This window comes from Helianthus annuus, chromosome 16 (assembly GCF_002127325.2).
Source record: "Helianthus annuus cultivar XRQ/B chromosome 16, HanXRQr2.0-SUNRISE, whole genome shotgun sequence".
NCBI classification, from domain to species: domain Eukaryota; kingdom Viridiplantae; phylum Streptophyta; class Magnoliopsida; order Asterales; family Asteraceae; genus Helianthus; species Helianthus annuus.
The window spans coordinates 22567879-22588684 of record NC_035448.2 but is presented as its reverse complement, the minus strand read 5'-3'; the positions used below and the strand labels follow the sequence as shown (position 1 = coordinate 22588684).

General features: G+C 36.7%; 1 protein-coding gene and 2 long non-coding RNA genes across 10 annotated transcripts; 1 reads left to right on the top strand and 2 right to left on the bottom strand.

Annotated features, from left to right (window-relative positions):
• Positions 1–5407: 5407 nt before the first annotated feature.
• Positions 5408–5803, bottom strand: LOC110919076. Its single transcript, XM_022163353.1, has one exon. The coding sequence runs from the start codon at positions 5801–5803 to the stop codon at positions 5408–5410; it is 396 nt and encodes a 131-aa protein (XP_022019045.1).
• A 1479-nt stretch (positions 5804–7282) lies between these two features.
• Positions 7283–10654, bottom strand: LOC110916192. 8 transcript variants are annotated; one of them, XR_004884986.1, is made up of 6 exons: positions 10194–10651; positions 9725–10024; positions 9463–9552; positions 9164–9326; positions 7968–8255; positions 7283–7693 (listed from the first exon to the last, which is right to left on the bottom strand). It is a non-coding gene; the product is annotated as an uncharacterized LOC110916192 (long non-coding RNA). The 8 variants fall into 8 exon arrangements; XR_002579552.2 differs by lacking the exon at positions 7283–7693 and having other exon boundaries at positions 7867–8255; positions 10194–10237; positions 10322–10652; XR_002579554.2 differs by lacking the exon at positions 7283–7693 and having other exon boundaries at positions 7867–8255; positions 10228–10237; positions 10322–10651.
• Positions 10655–19184: 8530 nt separating this feature from the next.
• On the top strand, positions 19185–20171 carry LOC110914939. The gene is made up of 2 exons (XR_002578648.1): positions 19185–19317; positions 19859–20171. It is a non-coding gene; the product is annotated as an uncharacterized LOC110914939 (long non-coding RNA).
• Positions 20172–20806: the final 635 nt, after the last annotated feature.

The window sequence follows — 20806 nt, the reverse complement described above, 5'->3', positions numbered from 1 at the left end:
TATACAAAAACTTTCCTTAGGCGGTTGCCCATCGAGTTATTCAAAATGATACCCATAACATTGGTTGTCCTCCATACCCACTTATAGTCCTATACTGATTCCCAAGTGCAAACCATGAGGCATGGGAGTATATCATCCATGTGAGATCAGCTTCTTTTTTATCAAACAATTTCGAATACACGTGTCAAAATTAGCAGGTCTTGGTCGAGTTGGTTGGGTTGTGTTGTTAGCCCGCCAACAACTTTTGTAAACAATATTAAAATAATGTACTACTTCGAATTCTAGCAAATGCTATTAAAGGGGTGATCTAATTTTTTAAATAATGCTTTTGAAAACACTTTACCATATACAACCTGTTTGTTTCAGTAATAATCTAATTTTCTGAATGAAATAATTTCAGAGACATTAGGGCGGCCATTCCCAATAATAATAATAAAATACTTTGTGCTTTATGCGAGACAAAAAAATTGGACCCCTCCCTACGATATAAAGTGATTAATTATATATCTAAAAACTACAATACAACAACAATTGATTAATTTTTATAAAATAAATAAAACAATAGATTGTTATAAAATAAACAAAACAATAGTAGTGTAACAAAATAATCGAACTAACTTATTTGAGCAAATCGTGGGTAGGAAACCCCAATCACTGTTTAAGTTTTGGTCTCATCCTTGTTATTATTATTCTTTTTAATTTAGTTTGAAATTTGGGCTTTTACAAATTTGGGTAAGTTAACATGTTGGTAAATAGGAAGTTTTTGGGGCCTTTTATTATACATAATATATAAGAGCTTTTAAAACTTGTCGGGCCGCTTGGATACTTGGGCCTCAGGTCGTTGCCCGACTTGGCCTAGCACACCCTTTTTCCAAAAAAATTTAAACATTCGAGAAATAATCAATGCGTTGAACATACAAAAATAACATTATTTAATACATACCTAACTTCTTGAATTCATTATATATATATAGATCTAAGCATAGAATATAACACATAGACCATGTGTACTGGTAATGCCCCTACCTTTGGGCGTTTTGCGTCATATGGCAGCCCAGTCAGCAATGGGGCATTTTCTAAAATGGGTGTAGTGAGGATGTGGGGCATTGTGTTAAAAGAGATGTAATAAAAATAAATAAAAAAAACAAAAAAATCTTATTGGACAAACAAAAGGAAATCAAAGGTGATTGGACAAACAAATGGAAGCAAGGCGTGGAAAAAACCACGCCAAAACCAATTTTTGTGAAAAAACGCCCAGGGGGGCCATATGTGGGCGTGGTTGGGCGTGATTTTGTAAAAAAATGCCCGCAAAATTGGACGACTACGCATGGTCTTAGGTCGAATTTGTACCCACTTGATTTGCTTAAAGTCATTTGATTTGCTTCTCTGTAATCGATTTGATTTTTAAGCATACATTAGATATAAAATATGGATCAACCCATTCAAAAGGAAATGGGTCTGAATTTAGTTATGTACGAACTTTTCGAGATGATTTTATTTTTGGTGATTATAACCACTATAAAAAAATAGCTGTCAAGTTTAGGAACTTACTGATGCTGCATCAAACACCAAGATTATGAACTGTCTTGGGGCCAACTTATCCATTCAAGAGCTTGTTAACAATGCGTATGTTGCCAAAAGTACCCTTGCCCATAATTTAATCACTACCTGTTCAACGTCCATAAGAATTAAAGTCTTAGCGGTCAACACCACGATCAAGAGGAAATTTAGCAGCCGGGCTGTCTTTGTGAATGCTTCCTGCGGGTGAAATGTGATCTGTTGTGATACTGTCACCGTTCACCAAAGCTGAGTAAGCAATAGGAATCCTTCACACCGTCAGGACCAGGGGGTCCATTGTCATGTTTTTGATATATGGTGGTTCCGAATTTAGAGGTTAGATTAGATGCACTTTAAACCACATCAATAAGTCACAACTATATCCTAACATATAGAAATCCAAAAACATTTGTCAACGCTTCATCGCAATCAATAGCGCTCACTTGATCAAACAATAATTAACACACTACTATATTCGAATCAGTGAAATCCCTATGTATAATCTTCATGAAGTGAGCTGACATAACTACTTAGTATAAACGACAACAACGTTGTCATTCCCTCTATTAATGTTAACAAGGATCATTCGATATTCTTAAATCATCAAGAGAAATTTTTTTGGGCCTAATTAAAAGTATATTTTTGTAGGTACATTTTCATTTATTATATATATTTTCCTATTAACTTTTTTTGACAGCAATATCTGTATGTATTTAAAATACATATTTTCCTATTAACTATATTTATTATGTTGTCAAATTCATCCACAATTCCAACCATATGTAAGTAAGTCGTTAACCCCATATATATATGCATTCTAGCTCACTTATCAAATTCAACTGCTATCTTTACATACCAACGACCTTAAGGTTCGACATGTCAAGCCGCGTGTCAGAGTCAATCAGCATATTAGAGGGAATCCCTAGGATAACCGACGAGCAGACGAAAGAACTCATCTCCCAGTTGCGACAACTTGTTCCCGAGCTTCAAAATGCCTGTTCCCAACACGTATGTATCATGTGCTTCACCTTTTTGTACTATCAGTTTAGATACTTCAACAAACATATTGCCACAGAGTGGCAATATGTGGATTTTAGAAGGGGGTGTGTTCTTCGTTCAAATAAAAAATATAAAACACGAGTTCCTAACATGTGACATGATCTGTTTTTTTTTTTTTTTTTTTTTTTTTGTAAAATAATTAATTCACAATTCACATACATGCCTATTGACCAATCACATTATGACCACTCATTCATTGTGTGTTCAAACTTCAAATAGTGAGGATGCTTCTAAGATAACCTAAACATCTTAAGTTATGATATCACAAGCACTTACTTATTTATCCGTTTATTATTATTTTTATTTCTATCTTTTGTAGTAGTGGCGTGCTTATATATGTTTTTTTTAGAAGCTTATGTCTTGGTTATGGTTTTTGGGGCCAGGGGTCTCACTGGAAGCAGCCTCTTAGAGGTAAGGCGTGCCTACATCCTACCCTTCCCAGACCCTATCAATAGCTTCACTATATGTGGGATTATACTGGGTATGGTTGTTGTCCGGAAATAACCTACAAATTCCACTCTTGGGAATAAGACATACCACAAAATTTTACATGTTAGGATGATTTTTTGACTCTCATAATGAGATTTTTGTATCATAATTAATGTTCGTGATCATCATTTTTCTTACATGGTTTTTATCGTAGAAATCGGCTTGGAAAGTGTTAGAGGAAGTGTGTGAGCATTTGCGGAGCTTCACCAAGGAGACTAAAGAACTTAACGCACGGTACCACAAGTTATTGTCCGACATTGACAAAGATAGCCCTCAAGCTGCTATAATAAGGAGTTTACTTGATAATTAAGAACAAATATAGTTAAGATTATTTAGATATTGTGAATAAACTTTCATGGTCATTAATATCTAACATGAATTAAAAGAGAAAAGCCAGCTCCTTGACTACTAGTCAAAGAAAATCAATTATAATTGGCAGTAGAACTTTTTATTCAATTCGAAAATAAATTAAGGTGAAGAGTATAAAAAATGCTCAGCAGCAATACATGGGCTAAATATGCATGTGGGCCAAAGTCATCAATGAACAAACATAAATGAACACGAACACGTTCAATTCTTAACAAACAAACACGAACAAGATTTTCATTTCGTTTAACCGTCCATGTTTGTTCATTTGTTACAAACAAACCATGTTTGTGTTCATTCAATTCGTTTACAGACCTACACCTAAAACTTGGTTATAAGGGGCAATGAATGATAGTAGTACACATTGATGTGATGCAATGCCAAAACAGCAGCCTCCGCTTTCAATAATGATCACTTTTATACCAAGTCAACAAGTCGCTTTAGTTTTCATAAAAAAAAAAAACATGCCTTATGCAGCTAAAGATATAAATTCATAACATTTGTCACAGATCCATAGACTATCGATGGCAATCACCGATCAAACAACATACAGTCATGTGCACAATGAAGGCATTACTATATCCGTAACAATGAAGTCCCTTTGTGAAGTCTTCTTGAAGTGAGTTGTCATAACTACTTGGTATAAACGACACTAGTGTTGTCATTCCCTTTGTTAATGTTAGCAAGATTCGTTCATTTAAAGAATCTGGTTAACAGTTACATCATATCTTAAACTAGCTTATAATATTAAAAAAAAAAAAAAAAAAAACTGAGATGTACCATCAAGTTTTGCGATATAAATGAAGCGTATGATGGCCTTGTTCATGCTAGAGCTTATCCCCTGTTGCATCAAAAACCTTAGTGCAATAACAGATAACAGATCCTTCGTGTTCCTTAATCAGAATCAATATTCTTTTAAACAGTTGTATCATATAGTAATGTGAATTTACTCATTTTTCTCTTAAAAGTGTCTCCACCATGCAGTAATAGATATCTATCATTCAACCATTCATGAAGACAACCAATCAATCACATGCCTAAAGAAAAACCTATGCCCAATGCAAAATAACTAATCAGTAGAAATTTATAAAACAAACTTGTGTTCAATGCAAAATGCTCCATAGCCTTGCTTGGACCGTACCATTGATTTTTTTTATATATTTTTTTGGAACCACAAAATTTTATTCAAGCTAGACAAAAACAAGATTACAAATTGAAATCATGCCACACATGCCGATCTAAACTTCTTTGGCACCCAGTTTACACATATCATGTCACTAATATCATCCAGATTGAACCTCACACCATTGATAAATTTTAAACAATCTACACATCAAACCAATTGACAATATTACATCAGCTAAGAATATGTGTAGTGAGCACAAAGCCATCAGCCACATTAGCACTTGGGGCGTTAAAAACCACACTGTGGGCGCCAAAGGCTCACCGTGTGGTAACAAATGCGAGAGTGGAGTGCAGTCTATAAAATTATCAACAATTAGGTCCTAAAAATCAACAATCAGTGTGCATATTAATACCCAAATAAAAATATCCGACCAAATATTACAGAAAATACAACTATCAAGCAATTATTAGACAATAAAACCAAAATAATCAAGTCTTAACTGCGCTTCATCCATCCATCAAAGATTATAAACAACATAATAGCCTGTAATTAATGAAGAATAAAAAAATTCATGCACAAATGACATAAAAATCTCAAAAAAATACACAAATTAAAGCCAGAAACAACACAATTAGATACATTGATTAATGATTTTTATTGATGATATTTTAAAATTATGAACATAATTTCCGATTTATACCGCTGAAAAACAAGCAACTAACCTAAAATTCATAATTAAATAAAAAAACCTAAAATTAAACTCTGTATGTTTACTTCTACACAACGATATAAACGATAAAACAACTTCAATCAATGAGCAGCCAGAGAATCACTACTAAAAGCATCAATAGCAGATCCAGAACCAGAACCATCTGACGGTTCAGAACAAAACAATCTAACAGCCATTAACTTCTTCCGTTGCGGACACCGCGGACCGTAAAATCTCGGCGAAAAACACGGCGATTCGCCGTCAACAACGGCGGCGTCTGGTTGTGGAGTGGAACCAGCGGCGTTAACAGATCTGGACGGAGAAACAGCAGCAGGAGACGACGGTGAAGCTCTGGATAACAAGATCTGATAATCGGATGATCTGTAGTGAGTTCTGGCGTTGATTTTTCTGTCGCGGAGTTGAGCGAGAGCGCCTGGCTTTAGGTAGCGTAGGTAGCCGTCGACGGCGGCGGATCGGCTTCTGATGCGGCGGTTCATGGCGGTGGAGAGTGGTTATGTGGTGGTTGGGTGAGGGTTTTGTGTGTGTTTGTGAGTGTGTGAGGTGGTGGGTTTTAAGGAGTGAGTGAGGAGCGGGAAAAAGGAAAGGAGGGAATATAGGGGTGGCGTGAGGATGAAAATCCGTAATTATTGCTGTTTAAAATTAAGTGTGGCGCGGGGATTTAGTATTTTTTTTTTTTCTTTTTAAAAACTAGTGAGGAACCCGCGCGTTGCGGCGGACTTGATAATACGAGTCGAGAACATAATTCGATAAGAAAAATTATACAAAATAAGTTGTGTACACATATGAAAGATTTGACCCCTTAAGAATTTCAACCAATTGATGAATAGAACGATTTGGGTCATGTTCTATCATTAACCAATCAAACGACCAACATGTTAAATCAATATTATACATATTAAATGAAAGTTGTGATGAACAGTGCTGAAAATTTGATTTTAATTAAATTATAATATAACTATAAATAGTCAATGACTTCTAACTTAATTGGTAGGAGTATATGGGTTTTTTTTAAGACTCAAAGTTTAATTTTCACTTTGTGTAAAAAAAAGTGAGATATTGGTGGGCAGTGATAGGAGACCCTGAGAAAACTGGGTTCGCACCTTGAGCCAAACGGGTTTTACCGGTAATTCACCATCGTGCCTACGGGCGTGTGGGTTACCCTTCAAATTTGAGTTTAATTAAATTATAAATAACTAATGAACTCTAGCTCAAGTGGTAGGAGTATTTGGGTTCTTCTTTGAAAACTCAAGTTCAATTCCCACTTGGTGCAAAAAAGAGTGAGGCATTGGTGGGTAGTGATAGGAGACCCAGGGAAACATGGGTTCGATCTTTGAACCAAACGGGTTTTACCGGTAATTCACCATCGTGCCTACGGCGAGTGGATTACCGGGTTTTCCCCGGAATTGGTGGTGGACGACTCGGGTTACTCTCGGAGTACTCCGTTTGTCCGGTGGGTACCTCGAGAGTGCTCAGGATTTGATTTGTTGGCTGTTAAAAAAAATTAAATTATGAATAAGTCTTTATGAAACCATTATATTGTAAATAAGTCTTTATGAAATCTTTATAGGGTTGGACCGCTTTGGTCAAACACTATTTATTTAAAAAAATTGAGCCTTTCAAACGTAAAAAGATATTTGTGATTTACCATCAATACAATATTTATGAGATAATTAACCTAAAATGGTTTCTAAATATTTAGTTCTTCTATTTAAAATAAAAACAAACTCATATTTTTTGGTTTCCGGTTTTGATAATATTTATATAATTTCTTTTGCGAAAAGAAATCTGTTATCTACACCGATACTATAATTAACCAATACCATCCAAACAACTGTTTTTATGATTTCAGTTGATGTAAAACAGGTGTATATTGTTATACCGAGTGCATGTATCATATGGGTATTGTATCGAGCCGAACCGATATCAGTCGAATACCAATGGTAACATAACGCCGCAACGCGGCGGGCATATCCCCTAGTTTAGCTTAAAAAGAAGTGGGTCAATAGTGTGCATCTTTAGTGCATAAAACCTCTAAAATCATTTTATACAAAAACTAAATTATTATAGATAACATAAATTTTGTAACCATATTTGACATGCCGACCCAGCCCCATTCAACGCGTCCCAAAGAGCTACCGCTATTTACCTGTTACCTGAGCCTCCTCACCAATCCATTTTGCCACTTGAAAAACTTATCATGAACATTAATGGTTGGCATACCTTGTTAGAGGTATAGGCACTGTCTAACATAATAATCAGCCGACACTAAGCAGCATTTATAGTTTCGGTCAACTGCCCTGTTTCATCTTATCACTTACATCATCCAGATTCCTTGGGCTCTCCAAGCTTTGTGACTCGACACCATTCTAAATATAAGATGAATGAAGATTGAGGTTCAGCTTCCTATTTTAAAACCAGGTCAACACTCAACATACATGATATAGATACCTACTATGGTAAATCCTCACTGCTTAATGCACATCCAAAAAACTTATCAATTATTATACATCTACTCCAAAAAAAAAAAAAAATAGAACTATTACGCTAAAATCCTTTAAAAATTAGGAAAAAATCCAAAGCATTTCTAAATAAAAGACGCTGACAAATGCAGAAAAGAACATGAAAGAAAAAGAAATTTACATTTCTGAGACATTTGCGAATAAATAGGACTCGGTTATGCTAATATGATTACTTCTGCCATCAGTAAAAGTGTTGAAAAGTTGATGACGTGTCAGCATGGCGAGAAGAATAATTCCCCTGCCACCTAAAGTAGAAAAGTGACGCAAGTCTTCAATTTTTGGGGCTTTAGGGGCATGGCTTGCAGAACCTTGGTTGTAACGTCTACCTCCTTTATGGCCTCCACTCCCGCCAAGGGGTGTAGTTTCTTTCACCAGCAGCAAGTTTCAAAAACTCGTTAATGCTGAGTGACTGCAAATACCAAAACAGACTCTTAACAAACGGACTAAAGGTTATGCTTTTGACCCATTTACACTTATCTATGGGTCTATATGTCAGTAACATGTCAAACAGATAAAACAATATATAAATAAACTAACAAAGGGTGAAACAAGTAAAATTATCATAAAGTTTATTTTGCTAGCATAACACCGGCCCATATTGATTTGATTTAGAGAAAAAAATGTTATTATCATAATTAATATATAGTTTGTGCTTTTGGTCAACTCGGCTTGAAAAGTTTTCAACCATACATGATAATAATTGTTTTGACAAATTACCCATAAGACATGCCACATAAGAATTAGGATGCCAATAAGGTTATGTTATGCCTATTTTCTTTTGGTTAAATACTAAAAATGAGGCGCCTCTTGGTGAAACAGATGTTGATGGAACAACTATGAACCACCATAATAAGATCTGTTACTTAGTGATTCACATATCAATAACCATATGAAAGAGAACAAGCACGTATAGAAGTAGAAATACTACTTTACAACTTTCAAGTATAAAGTCCATCTGTGTGTGCAAGGCTCCTATGAACCTATCGCCTCGGCGCGCTTCGCACTTGTTATCGAGTTTTCACTACGGTGAGAGAATTTTCTCGAACAAGTCCAATCCAGATCTACAAGACTAAATCTCATGACATATTCAGACTGTTCAAGTTTTTATAACCTCCTAGATTGTTCAACTAAATAAAGATGGATAGATACTTTTCATATATTTCAATAATCATATACTCTTGACATGTTTCTTTTTGGCTTGTATTTTAGTTTTATGATTTGACCTGTTTGAGACAAAGAAAAATCCAGTTCGACCTTTTACAAGTAAACAAATTAAAACTGCCTATTTTTAAGTTGATAAAAGAAACCACAACATACCAAACTTTGTCAATCGTCTGACCCCACCCATGAATTCTTTTGCAAAATTTCCTATGAAGTTGGAACAAAGCATACCCGGGAAAAAAACGCCAAGAATTGGACACTACCGTTCTTCCAGTTAACAACTTGTTTGATCATCCGTTGAAACCGCCTTCCCCTCCACCTGTCCCAAATTCGTTAAATTCCAAAACTTTTCACAAATGCATGATCAGTGCAATCAAAGATTCATCTAATTTTGAAAAATCTAATCTTTAAACAGATCTTAGTACCTATAATTAAAACAGAACATAACAACTCACATCGCTACCATCTATGATATGCTTATCTTTCACAACTCTTTCAGCAACCACCGGGTCAGCGAAAACCACAAATCCGAACCCACAAGCAACCTGGATGACAATAGAAACATGCATGAACCTAGTGAAATTAATTAAAAAAAAACCTCAATAACCAATTTTACTTTGAATCACAAAAAAAGGTCCCAGTATAGAAACATAATCAAAACATAATCTTCAACCACCAAAATTCCAACAATAAAATCAGTAAAAAACAAAATATTACCTACAGAGACACCAATATCAGTATCAGCAACCTGATTTTTCCTAAGCTTCCTCTCGAGATGCGCCGCTATCCATATCGTCCCTAACGGACCCTTTTTTGCTAATATAAACTGCGAATAAAACATCTTCCTTCGCAATTTTATACACACCTCTCACAAACCCTAGAATCCTCAACAGCTACACTAACTTATAAAAATCCCCAATTTCCGTGCAAAATTGTTACTTTCGCTTCAATCAAGACCTAATTCTGGATTCTGGTAACCCATTTTTACATCCATAAAGAGAATGCTAGTAGATCAAGCTGTGTTTACAAACCAAAAAAAAAAATTCACCATACAAAAAAAAAAGAGAGAGAAAGACAAATCTTTTCATGTCAATAAAAAATCATTTTCTTGTCGATTTGATCCAAAATCAATAACTATTTCTCTTTGATCAATGAAGCAAGTGGCCAATTATGAAAAAACACACACACGTATTCTCAAAGAAGACAGGCATGAAGATTACATGTATCAACCTGAAAAAGCAACAGTGAACACAAAGAAAGTTGACGATGGAAGTCACCGATACATAAATACGTATATATAACGGAATAACTCACCGGAACCATCCGACGGCGGCTAGGGCTTCTGCCATCTCCCTTCTCCCCAATTCACCCACAGGACCTGTCTTTAATGTGTGTTCGAATGGCAATCATCACCTGAGTCTTGGTTGCGTTCCACCAAAAACTGAGCGCCACTACATGAACTTCCAAACCGATATCATAGACAGAGGGGAGGCGTACATCAAGAAGAAAGAATATAGAGAGGGCTGAGAGAAGACCGATAGTTGAGCGATTGAGTTGTAGAATTGAATAGCGAGGTAATTAAAGGAGGGGGTTGTGTCGATTAGGGTCTTGAGGTCAGGGAAGGGTTTTTAGTGTGTGAGAATGACTCTTTTATCCTTCGAGTGTCTTAAAAGTTTAGTGAAAATACAAGTTCAACCCCTCTAAAAAGGCTTCATTTTCTTGTACATATTGTTGTAATGTTTGTACGCATGTAAAATTACGTTTATGTACATCACTTCTCCTTTTTATAATAGTATAGATAAATAATTTGGCTAAAGAATTAATTAACATTAATATTAATTAATATTTTTTTTAATTAAGAAAATACTAATAAACAAACTCAATACGATTACAAACTAATGGCAGGTAGACGAGCAACAAGCTGTGCCGCTACCCCTTTCTGAATAGCAAACCCTACCCTTCTAAACACAAAATTCTGCCCCCTTAACATGTGCGGTGTTACTGCTTACCACCTGTTGAACCCGCTTTAGGAACCGCACCGCGTCAGGGGCGAGAGCGCCAAATGTATCGAAAGCGAACGGGACGAACACGTGCTGATTCTCGATGCAAGCTTTTTCGTGTTTAGCTACTTTGCCCGCCTCTGCCTTGGTTATCGCCTGTCCCGCGACAAACCCGTGATCCCTTAGCCCAACGAGGGGGGACACACCTATCAAATCGACACACGCGTGTTTCCCTCCTTCCCATCCAAAAACAAGAATGTCAGCGGGCCGTAGCGTAGATCTCCCTTCTAATGGACCAGTCAAGAAGTTCACCGGAGCTTCCTTTTTTGCCGAGATCCCTGCTCGCTTAAGGACATCATACAACACATCTCGAACTAAATCATATCGATATTTAAAGCCCGGTAATTCTTTGCAATGTATTGCATGCTCCCCAAAAGAATCCAAGCAACACTTCCGACATACAGAACACGGGTCATCAACCGGGAAAAGGGGTATCATCAAACGGTACTTGAGGATAGCCCGGTATTCCACAGCCGACATACATTGCCCTAAACCTTCAATGGGAACAACAGACAGGAAATCCTGAGCATGTGGGGCTCGCAAACACTCAAACACGGCTCGTTGGCGAGGGGAAAAGGCAAACTTCTCTTCAACTGTCTTGACGATTTCGCCATATAAGGCATTCGCCAGAATTTTCTGGACTTTAATGGGGGCGGTGTCTTTAATGTAGAAACCGCCAAGATCAAGATCGGGAAGAGAACTATGCAGATTGTCCAACGCACCCTTGTAATCAGAGTCCAACAGCTCTCCCACACATTCACGAAGGATATGGTCTTGAAGAACCCAAGATTGGGCCCTTGAAGCCACAAAAGCGTAGGAAGAGGCATCCTCAGCTGAGCAAATCCCAAGCCCCCCAAAACGTATCGGGAGGGAAGCTAACCTCCTTTGTAGGTCCCCAAAAAAGGCACCCCCACAAACAACAATGTCCTCGATCGCATTCCGAAGCCCCTTGTCAAAAACAGAGACGACTTCCCCGACATAAGAAGACTGACACGTTCTAAGACCAAACAACAGTTTAGCAACCCCCATACACGAACGAAGTAGGATGAGTTCGCTCTGAGGGTCCTTAAGGCATTTGAGGCTTCCCATCAGCTCAACCGCACATTTGGCTCTTTTGAGGGCCAAACCACTAATAAACTGTCCATCTCTACTGACAGCACCACCCAAGAGTTTCACACTATGCACCGGCCTACCAATCTCCCGCGGAAATAAACCCTCCTGAGTCTTCACCCCGTCGCATGTAGGCCAAAAAACTTCAGTTTTTTTTATGAGAAGGAGTCCCAAGGAGGGGCCCTCCACTCTAATGATGTCTAAAGCCTTGGCAACCTGAGTAGCATCTCCAATAATGGTCCCATCATCCAGGTACCACGCGTGAAAAAGAAGCTTACAACGATCTATGATTCGGAGAACAAGAGGGTGTAAAACAAGGGCAAAAAGAAGAGGCCCTAAAGGATCCCCTTGCTGAACCCCCGTGGAAGACCAAATATAACCATTCCCCACATAAAGCCTAGCTGGTTGCCCGTATAAAAAATCAACCCAAGCAGAGATGGATGGACACATTTTCCTTACCTCATTTAAAAGAGCAGATCTATCCACAAGGTTAAAGGCATTCGAGAAATCGACGGTAAGCATAGCCAACGAGCCGTATTGGTGGTGCGCATTTAAGAGCCTGTTCGCACTATGAAGAACCGCCTCAGCCCCGTTTGGAACCCCGACCCCAAACTGAAACTCGCCAAGATATTTGGCCATATCCTTCCCCACCCCCTTCATCGCTACCTTGGAGACCACTCTCCTCCAGATCGAACCCACTGCAATAGGTCTAATCCCATTATCGGGCTTGAGAAGGGGCGTAAGAGGAGCAGATGCAACAAACTCCGCCAAACTCCTCAAACACCCCCCTCGCAAAAATAGGTTAACCACAGCTGAAATCGCCCTGAGTAGGCTAACGGCAATCACAGACCCTTCACCACAAAGGGCGTCCAAAAGGTGTTGAGCCCTCAAACCATCTCTCCCACATGACGTCCCTTTCGGGAAGGATGTGATACACCCAAGCACACTGTAGGTCTCCGCTACAAGGTGAGGTTCTGGCGGAAGGAAAGCGGGCATGGTCGGAGGGGGCATGCACGGGTGTTTATCCACGAGAGCCTTCATGGTTTTCTTATCATGTGGCGCAACCCCAGAAGAACGAAGGACCTTAACTGCAGCGGTAAAATGACCATCGACAACCTTACGTAAACACTGCTTGACATTAAAACTCACATCCTCGCTTTTTTTTCCAGACGTTTTCTTAAAACCCTCCGGACCCTCCTTCACAGGTTGAGCAAACAAAGACTGAATGAGAATGCCAAACCCCTCACGGTCACCCCATTGAGACAACGCCCGTGTATACTGAGAAATTGACCATTTTTCCTGTTGCCCGACCTCTTATCCTGGCGGCTAAACGGCGTAAATACACGCAAGGTACACCGAGATAATAGCAGAAGTCGAATCCATGTATCAACCGAATCAGGCATAGCCACCACATTATCCAAAGTTGTGGTTAAGGCTTGGGCAAACGCCATGCGACAACTAAAGGGGATGCTCTTAACAGTTTTAATAGGAAGAGAGAAAACTCGGTCAAGTGGAGCAACATCAACACATACCTCTCCAGATGGGGAAACCTCTGATACGGTACACGGTCTAGGGACACCCACAATAAAACCCATTTCACCCACTTCCGTTGGCACAAACCGAACAACCCGATCTTCATGGTGACACCCCCGCCGGAAAGAATGAAGGCACATGCACTCCCAACATAACCATTGTTTAGACAACCTAAGGGCTTCATAAACAGAGGTAATAATATTAGGGTCTTCAGCAATGGCACGCCTCAAATTATCTTTCCTATCATCTGAACCAAAATGGTGACGTTTAATATGAGTCATAAGCCTTGGGATCCCCTTAGACCCAGCAACCCCATCGGGGCAACAATGGAACCCCTTGAAGGGGTAAGGCCAAAAACCATTCGACATGGCCCAAAAGAAAAAGCGAAATGAGAACAACTTCAACAAGACACTTAGGCAATGTCTCCACCCCAAAACAAGAAGAAAAAACGGAACTAGGACTCACACCCGACGGTTCAAAGGCTTTTTGAACCCGGGCTCATTGAAAATTTACTCCGAGCATTTCATCGAACACCTTGTGGGCGCAAACCCCATAAGGAAACGAGCACCCCACCTCCCTCTATAATACTCAATGAAACAAAGAAGTTGATACAGTCGACAAGGTATGTTATTTGAATCTCACTAGTGGTGGCAAAATGGACGGGTCAGATGGGTTGGATTACAGGTCAACGTAGGTACTTTTCAAAATCAAAATCAGACTTTGATTTACCTATGAAAATCTTGTTAGATTTCACAACCATTTTCTTTACAAAGTTAGCTTGTTGTTCTTTACTTTTATTGAAAGTTTATTTCTCAAAGGATCAAATGGCTTGTAGCATGGTGGTATTAAGAAGGGTAATAAGGTGTTGCCTCACCAAATGATACGGGTTCTAGTCTCATAGCGGACATTGCAGTTCTAAAAAAACAAGCTGAAAGGGTTTATTAATAATTAACAATAAAGTGTTAAATGATTAAGTATGAAGATTAAAACAGAATAAAAATATTAGGAAGGAGATTACCTTTTTTTTAAGCACAGTTTGTGATATTTGAACAACTATCATTTTGGTGGGGATTAAGAGGATAAACATCTTGTGTTGCTATGTTAAAAAGGCTATTGGCAAGAAAGAAATTAGGTGGAAACAATGTTGGACCGTTTCTTGTGTTGCTATGTTAAAAAGGCTATTGGCAAGAAAGAAATTAGGTGGAAACAATGTTGGACCGTTTGGTTTGCAGATTCATATGGAATTAAAATTGGAATTTGATTATTTTCCATTATAAATCATGTTTGGTTTGCATTACACGAAAATGGAATTGGAATGTTTTCTTTTAAATTCCTTCAATCATGAGATTTCAATTTTCCTTCACTACTTTAATGGAATTTTAAACTTTCCTTTGAAATGTTATATAATTACCAAATAACCCTCACATATTTAAATAAGGAAGATTTATCAAGGATATTCATCATCAGATTTTTTTTGTTTCATTTGAATCATATAAATAAAAAATGTTTAAATTGTTAGTAGTTTTTTTCTAGAACATATTCATATTGTTTTAAAATATTGTTTTCTTTGAAAGGAAATATCCACTCATAAAACTTTACATCTGTAGAAAACAATACATCTTTGTATTTAAGTAAGTGCCTATGTTTACGTTCAACTATGCCATTATACTAAGTTGCATATACACAAGAAGTTTGACGTAAAATTCCTTTAGAATTAAAGTATTCAATCATTTTTTATTCACAAACTCAGTACCATTATCACTTTTAAATACTTTAATTGTTTTTCTTCAAATTGATTTTGAAATAGATTTGCAAAACTTTGGACATTTTCAAAAAATTCATTCTTTTGCTTCATTAAACAAACCCAAACCACCCTTGAAAAATCATTCACAACAAATAAGAATTTTTTTCAAAACCTTCTTTACTTTTAGTTTTATAAGTACCCCAAACATCAAGATGAATAAGCTCACCTACTCTAACAGATTTATGTTCATTTAACGGAAAAAGTTCTCTATATTTTTTGGCTTTATGACAGACTTCACATGGACTATTTCTTTGAACAACTTTAAGACTTGATGAATCTTTTAAAAAAATTTAACACATGATCAGCAGGACGATCTAGTCTAGCATGCCACAATTCAACATAACTATTATGACTTAAACACACCTTAGTAGACAAACAAGCACCACCACAAAAGTGCAAATCATCTAGTTAACTACCAATCACCAGGACTTTCTTTGAGTACAAATCCTGTATGTAACAACTGTCCTCATCAAAACCAACAAATGACTTATAAACATACATTAGGTTTATACAATACTTAGGTACAACAAACACATTAAACAAAGTCACCTTGTCACTAAGTTTCAAATTACCAATTTTATTTACAACAGCACTAGTTTCATTAGAATGTTTAACTTGTATATTTAAATCAGAAGTATCAATCTAGTTAGACAAGTTTTTTTCTGCCATAACTATATGTTGATTTGTATCTGAGCCAATTATCCAACCAGTCCCTTAGTAAATCCAGCTGAACAATTGAAACTATATAGGTAACTATGACTGTTAAAAGAATTATAACAATTTGTAATCCTACATGGCATATTACAACTTTGAGTTCCATCACTTGATTTATCATTCAACAAATTCACTAACCTAGTGACTTGTTCAGCACTTAGAGTACTAGCAGGAATTGAAGAACTATCGGAACCACTAGAAACTAGGGATGGCAAAAAAGCCCAAGCCCGACGGGTATACCAGAAACCCGAAACATACGGGCCGGGTATACCCGAAGCCCGATGGGTATGGGCCGGGTATGGGCTTAAAAAGGGAAAAATTCAGGTACGAGTACGGTTATGGGATTTAGTGATACCCGCCCGATACCCGGCCTGATATCCGACCCATTTACCCGAATAATACTCGAACGTATCATATTATAAATTTCCAAATATATAAACTTAGTACATGCACTTATTACCTTCTCTATAGTACTAGGGTTTAGTCTTCTCTTTACCTATAGTCATCTCTTCAAAATTATATCGGATATGGAAGCTAGTATTTCATATGGATATGGAAGTGCTAGCTTATTTTTGAGCATGTATAAGCTTACTTAGTAAACAAATAACTTATTTTTGAGCATGTATATTGAATATGGAAGCTAGCACAGTTTAACGTGGATGTTTATGCAATTAGGTGGTCTTAATACAATTAACTAATTAAGTAATCATTTTGATTTAGTTTTGTATATGTGGTCTGAATATGGTAAGAAAGTATTTAGTCATATTTTCATTTGTTATAGTTATTAAAATTGTGAATTATATAAACATCAAAGTAAAAATTGCACATTTGTCCCAATGGGTAATTTTAAGAAATTAACGGTATACCCGATACTCGCGGGTATGCCCGATACCCGGTAACGGGCCGGGTATAGGATAAATAATTACAACCAGGTACGGGTCTGGGATTACCAATACCCGGCCCATTTCCATTCCTACCAGAAACAGAAATAGTACTAGTATTGACCCTTTTCCCCGAAAAAATTCTTGGTTTCATCCATGAAAGATAACCAGTAATTTCAAAACATTTTTCAATACTATGTCATGTTTTATTACAATTCTGATTAATACTTTTAACTATTCAATTTTTATTATCAACAAACAAACTGATTAGTTTTAGTAACAAATTCTACATTCTGGGATTGATTCTTTTGTATACCATTACTATAATTTCTATGTGATTCTTCCATAGAAACAATTACAAAAGATTATTTTACAAAAGGAGCTTGTGCTTTAATTAATAAGTTTATTCTAACTGATTGATACCAATCATCTAGACCAATCAAAAACTGCATCGGTTTTATCATATGATTAAAATTGCTAAACTCTTTAGAATCATTACACGTACATGAATGAAGTTGTAATATTTGATCTAAGTTTTTCCACATAATATCAAGTCTGTGGTAGTATTTAGAAATAGTTAAACCATTTTGAGAAAATGAATTTATCTTTTGATAAAGATCAAATACCACATACTAATATGTGCAAAATGCAACATATAAATTATATGAAATAAGGTATAAAATCAACCATTTTATGTACTACTGTTAGAAAAAGTGTGTTTCTTTGTATAATTTCGATTCTAGGATTAAAAGAGCTTAAATGTACAAAAGGAATAAATTAACGGCAAAAACCAATATAAATACAAAAGAAGAGAAGTTGACACATCATACCGACCCTCCGAGATTCACCACAAGACCAAAACAACAAATCAGAAGAAAAGCACGAGGCCGTGCCACCAAAGCATGGGGCCATGCCCCACTCCAGAATCCATGAAGAAAATACTAACAGAAGCAAAGAAGAGACACAGGGTTGTTTCCTATGGACACGAGCCGTGGTCAATTCCCAGATATGCAAAATCTCCAATAGTACAGCAAGTACAATACCATGGGGTCGTGCCTCTGACACACGGGGCCGTGTGAGCATACAGACTGACACAACTCATTAAATAAAGACAAAGAAGAAGAAGACACGGGGCCGTGTGAAAGGCTTGTTTCCAGCTATAAATAGGGCTGTTTGGTTCATTTGCAATCCATCCCTTGGCAAACCACTTCTCTCACACCTGCCACCACTCCACCACCACAATACCACCATCATCCGCCACATTCCTCGATCATCTATCTTTAGAGTGTGTGTAGTAGTCTCGGGGTCCAAGATTGATTGTAAGAGTTTTTATCAAACAAAGGCCATGCTTGGCTAATCTCTTACATCACTTGGTGAAGACAAATCTTTTATGTATTACTTTTGATTTGCAAGCTTTGGTTAACTTTTTAATTGGGTATGTATTAATAACTTTAATAACTATTTTAATATTGAAAGTGAACTTTATTCTATCATCTCTTTATGTTTTGTTGATTCACTCATTCGTGTCTTTAGGTCTATATAAAGAACGTTAACTCCCTCGAAGGGGGTTAGAAGGGTGGTTTGGGTAAAGTTCTTGCCTCGTTCAGTGTATAGATCCTACTATTAATTCAAAAAACGATCCATTTTCTGATTTGGGGGTTTTAAAAACGAAAAAGTAATTAGAGGGATTCGATGGTGGGGTTGAAGATCTTAAAATTGAAGAGGTTGAAGATGGGGTTGATGGTGCTGGAACTAGTTGTAACACCCAAAATGTGTACATGTTAGTATCTTAGTTTGCGTTAATACCGTAACATGTACAAATGACACTATATTGCGAATCGTGGCCAATAGCTAACATGTTAATAAATCCTAGCGTTTAATATGGAGCTCATTGGTTGATACTAACTAACATAGTTAAAATGCCTATGCATGTGTTTCTAGCAAAAGATAAGAAGTATTGATCAAATTAAATACTAAATTAAACATGAGGGGCTGAATATGGCATATGGGAAAGTTAGAATATAAGAAAGACAAAATGCAGATTTTTATGTATGTGTATGTGTATGTGCGTGGAGTAGAGAGAGAAGGAAGGAAGAACAAGTTCTTCATAACCTAAAATCTGCAATTCTAACAAATTGAAGGGTGAAATCCATGCCAATCTTATGCATGAGCCTTAATAAGTAATCATCTATGCTTGTTTAACATAAGGTAAGTCGAATTTCATGATTTGGTGATTTTTGTAGAAAGTGGGTTGCAATCAATCCATGAGTTCATGTGAAATTAGTATGGTTATGAGTTAGAATCACCTCATAGAACAAGAATTATGCTTGAATTTGTTCATCTTGATGATTAAAAGTGAAAACCCACTTGTAGTAAGAATATGATGAAGTATGATGATCAAGTAGTTGCAAATAGGATTAATGTTGATGTATGAACTTGTATATAATGAAGTATTGTTAGATAAATTGATGTAGGGTGAAGATTATGTGAAATTGATTGATTATAATCATCCATGTTATGAAATAGGAAGAATGTGCATAGACTACTTGTACATTATGCTTTGATTTAGGTATGCACACCAAGTGTTTGATGAAATGCTTAGAATAGAGATTTTATGTGATTTCAATGATCCTAAATGATTATGATGCTAAAGGCTAATGTCGAGAATGTGAGAAATTAATAATGTGTTATGTTAAGAAAAGTATTAGATGAGAACATGAGATTAAAGCATGTTAATTGTGAAATTTAGGTGTGAAAGAAGAAGGCCCGAGTAACAAGAAAGCACAAGGTGTTCAAGATTGAGGTACGTTACTTGTACGATTAAAGTTTACTTGTAGTAATGTTTATTGATATATATTGTGGTATTCGTAATACGTTAAAGAATGATCATGTAATAGACCCATTACGAATGGTCAACGAACTAGAATGAAATGTTTAATATGGTCATACAGTTGATCTGGTACGAACAGGTCAACAAACTAGAATGAAATGTTTAATATGGGCATACAGTTGATCCGGTATGAACAGGTCAATGGACTAGAATGAAATGTTTAATTTGGTCATACAGTTGATCCAGTACTTGTACGATTAAAGTCTTATTTGTAGAAATGCTTAATATCATATTTTGTAATAATTGTAATGCGTGCAAAAGCATGGTCATGAAAATGATCTGTTATAAACGGGTCAAATGAACTAGAATGAAATGTAAAGTATGGTCATGAGAATGACCCGTTATGAACGGGTAAAATGTACTAGAATGATATCTAAAAGAATGGTCATGAAATTGACTCGATACGAACGGGACAAACGAACAAGAATGATATGTCAAAGAATGGTCGGGCAATTGACCCGTTATGAATTTTTATGAACGAATCAACCGAATTAATGAGAATGATGGCATAGAATGATTAAGCTCGACCTGATTCTATCGGGACGAACAAGTGAAAGTCAAACACAAAAAGAGAAAGAAAAGTAGAAATAACATAGTTTCCAAATAAGTTTCTGAACGGTTATCATGATTGCTAGAAGTTTGAATTCCATGTTAGATTCATTATATTAACTTAAAGTCGAGTTGTGGTTTTAGGAAAATCTACGCTTTAAAGGGATTGCTACCTCAAAGTGAACACACACTCTCTACTTTGCTCTCAACGCGCTTCCAGAGTTAGTTTACGCAAACGGGTCAAAACATTTTGGTTAT

What these genes read in the sequence shown, in the direction of transcription:
- LOC110919076 (XM_022163353.1), bottom strand. Translation starts at nt 5,803, where the DNA reads ATGAACCGCCGCATCAGAAGCCGATCCGCCGCCGTCGACGGCTACCTA.